At 42.6% G+C, this 3,598-nt stretch overlaps 1 protein-coding gene across 1 annotated transcript in view; it reads left to right on the forward strand.

Annotated features, from left to right (window-relative positions):
- LOC113209740 (ATP-dependent RNA helicase DHX30) overlaps positions 1-2,656 on the forward strand; it is an 11,753-nt gene extending 9,097 nt beyond the window's left edge. Inside the window, exons 8-16 of the mRNA XM_026427409.2 lie at positions 9-251; positions 333-619; positions 730-943; positions 1,027-1,238; positions 1,319-1,521; positions 1,607-1,778; positions 1,862-2,045; positions 2,141-2,211; positions 2,296-2,656. Coding sequence (XP_026283194.1) covers positions 9-251; positions 333-619; positions 730-943; positions 1,027-1,238; positions 1,319-1,521; positions 1,607-1,778; positions 1,862-2,045; positions 2,141-2,211; positions 2,296-2,494 — 1,785 coding nt within the window. The 3' untranslated portion in view covers positions 2,495-2,656. The remainder of the gene's footprint in view (positions 1-8; positions 252-332; positions 620-729; positions 944-1,026; positions 1,239-1,318; positions 1,522-1,606; positions 1,779-1,861; positions 2,046-2,140; positions 2,212-2,295) is intronic.
- The last annotated feature ends 942 nt before the right edge of the window (positions 2,657-3,598 follow it).

Here is a 3,598-nt window from a genome sequence, read left to right on the forward strand (position 1 = left end):
TTTGGTAGACTTTGCTGAAGCAAGCCATGATGACTAATAAAGATCTCCGTGTCATAATCATGAGTGCTACAGTGGACACAACTATGTTTGAGTCGTATTTCAATTGCTTTGGAAAGGTGCAGATTTGCACAGTGCCAGGCCGCACTTTTCCAGTAAAAATGCATTTTTTGGATGATCTTCCTACAAACCTAGTAGCTTATCAAAAACAAATAGAGAAAGAGAATAGTGATTTAAAGGTTAATTTTGAACAGGTAAGATAATATTAAGATAACAATTTATGTTTTTCTTCTGTGTTTGCATATCTCTCACTTCAGAACAATTGTTTTCATTAGGTGAGGAGGATTGTGTCATGGATTAATTATACCAAACCTGCTGGAGGAATATTAATTTTTGTGAGCGGCTGGAATGAAATGTCTGAGCTTCAAAAAATTTTATCAAGGGAGGCAAATATGCTTATTGTACCTGTACATAGTATGTTTCGGGATTGCTCTGCAGCATTTGAACCAGCACCTAATGGCAAAAGAAAAGTTATTTTGGCAACCAATATTGCAGAAACCAGCTTAACATTCCCTGACATTGTGTACGTAATTGACTGTGGAATTCACAAGAAACCTAAGAGGTAAATCACTCTCTTCCTCTGTAGTTATTTGGGTGGATCAATATTAATTCATTAATTATTACATTCAAGAACATGAAAAGTTTTAAATGTCTCGCTCTTTGTCCTTACAGAAATGTGCTATCTCCTGGTGGCTGGTCATCTGTCAGGATGAGTTCTGAGTGGGTTACAAAAGCCAATGTACTACAGCGTAAAGGAAGAGCTGGAAGAGTACAACCTGGTGAAAGCTTCCATCTTTTCACCAAAGAGAAGTTTTCTGAAATGGAAAGCTATGAGCTGCCCAGTATTTTGACTGAAAGTCTGGAGTATCTTGTTCTTAGTATTAAGGTATTATTTTTATCTGTTATTTTTTTTTTTTAAATTTAAGTGCACGTACATTCCTTTTAATATATATAAGATTTTTTTTTCAGATGGTGAATCCTGATATCCAAGCAAATAAATTATTGAAAGAATTTCCCACCCCTCCCAGTGAAAGAGATGTCAGGCATGCCGTTCACACCCTCCAAACAGTGTCCTTACTTTCACATCCCGATGAGAAGCCAACTCCATTAGCATTGGCAGTAATGCGAATGAGTTCTTCTCTACCATCAGCTTTAGCACTCATCTATAGTTCTATTTTTAGGTAGGAGCACAAAATATCAATTAGGGTGGAAAACGAGTAGAAAACTTGCATAATGTTTTATTTTGAAAATAATTTTCTAGGTGTTTTGACAAAACCCTGTCTATAATAGCTGCTGAAGAGACCCCACTAATGTTATCTTCACGACGCGAAGTGAGTGAATCAAGAGCTACTCTTGAACGCTTGTTGAAAGAATCATACCATGAGTCAAGTGACCACCTTGCAAAGAGTAATGCAGTTAACGATATAAAGAATAATAATACACCATCTTTCAGACAAACTAGAGGTATGCAACTTCTGTAAAAATGATAAAATTGACCAGTAACGAGGATTATCTTTTTTCATGCTCATATTGTACCCTACTTTTACAGTTTTGAAAAGTTTTTTGGGAAAGCAAATTAAGTCAATGAGCCCTGCATTAAAATATTCCACTCTTAATGAAAACTGTAATGAGCAGCTTGTGTTGTCAATTATTTTGAAGTCTTTTGGATCCCTTCTGGTGAAATCCCATGGGAAATCAATGACAGTTTCCCTGCGAGATAAGTATGTTCATTCAAATAAAAATTGAATCTTACCATTCCCCTTAACCTGTTTAACAATGTCCGAAATTCTATTTACCTTTTCAGGTCTGGTATTACAGCAATGGTCAAGTCTAGTAGTATCAATTCAAAATTTGAAAACTTAGAGTCCCCTTTTCTCATGTACTTGAATGGCCATGTTGTGAGAGGGAACCTATTGTCCACTAAAGATACATCTGTCATTTCCCCATTGTCCGTCCTCTTATTTTTACCATTTTCTTTTAAAGCTGTGGTGAGTTACATCAGCTCATATTTATTTATTGTCTTGGAAAATTTACAAGTCTTTTAAGTTTTACGTTTACTTTCTCTAAATTGATTTTTTTTTAGGAAGTTGAATCTGACAGAATTGAAGTCAAGGCTTGGCATAAGAACTGGGTAGCTCTTAGTCTAGAAAAGGAGTAAGTTGTTTAGTACTAATTGATTTTTTTATCCTCCAAATTATTATAAGGCTGTTCACTAATAATTGACTTTTCTTTTCACAGGGATTACCATCGCATCTTAGCTCTTAGAAGAGCTCTGAAAGATTGTTTAGATTATTTCGTCATAGCAGAAACTCTTAATCAACCTGATCATAATTATGGAATACTGTGTGACTTTAGGAGCCAACTTATTCAGTGTGTTACCAAGATGCTAACTGGTGGGCAGAGGCACACCAATGCCATCCCCAAAACTGAAGACTGAACTCTTACACTCTAAGTAGCAAGGGACATTTTCTGTCCAATGCAAGATGCATAAAAAAATGAACAAAAATTGTTTTTGTCATTTAGAGACAATACATCTTTTTCTTGTACCTGTATTAATCTATGCTAAATATATATGCCAATTATATTCATAATCACTGAATCTCCCAGTTTTGTTATTCGCGCGAAAAGAGGTGAATAACACCCGTCGGATTGGCGAAGAGAAGGGGAGGCAGGAAGACGCGCCAACAAAGAAAAGTGACCATTAGTGACTCGACGCGGGAAAGGGAAGCAGCAAAATTATGAATGGCATGACGGCGGCACAGAGAAGAGAAGGCGAGGCGGCGCCACGCCACGCCCCGCTGCGGGGGCGGAGGCCTACCATTCCACACCGAAAGAGAATTTTATTCCCAGTTGGTGGATAATGAAAATTCTTGAGGGGTTAAACAGAGGTAGCGCCGGGGAGCTGCTCGGGGCCCAGCCCCGGGCCGGCCCAGCCCAACCGGGGCGCGCGCTCCGGCGCTACCGTGCGCACTGCGCCAGGGAGAGGTCGGGGGAGGGGCCGGGAGGAGGGGTGTCCCACACGGACGAGGCAGCAGTGGGAATGCGCGAAATTTAAGTAAGCCACCGCCGGGTTGGCATTGAGTGGCGATGCCGGTGCGGCGGCGCCCGCGGACCAATAGGCAGCTGTACGCGGATTCTTTGGAGCGGGCGCCGTGAAAAGAAGGTAAATATTTCCGCCACGATCCCCGCCGCGGCGTCGTGTGGTTGGTGTACCCTCCACACCTCCATCCCCGGATGGGTAGACGAGCCCGCTAGACTCAACTGTCCAACTGGGAGTTGCCTACCCGGTACCCTCCGGCCGTAGCCGCTCCTCGAAGGGAGGCAGCCGACAGGAGGCGCGCGAAAGCAGCCCGCCCGTAGCCCTTGCGCGGCGGGCAGTCCCGCCACGCCCCGTTGTCTCGCGGCGTGGCCTATCCTTCCACCGCAAGGCGCTCCCAGCGGTGCGCAGGAAATAGAAGCCCCGCTGGTCATTTACTTCCCCCTTTTCCACGGCGGTTAGGCAAGGGCAAGCACTCAACGCCTCCACTGTCTCTCCTGCCTA

Source organism: Frankliniella occidentalis, unplaced genomic scaffold, assembly GCF_000697945.3.
Source record: "Frankliniella occidentalis isolate FOCC.00 unplaced genomic scaffold, Focc_3.1 Scaffold60, whole genome shotgun sequence".
Taxonomy (NCBI): Eukaryota; Metazoa; Arthropoda; class Insecta; order Thysanoptera; family Thripidae; genus Frankliniella; species Frankliniella occidentalis.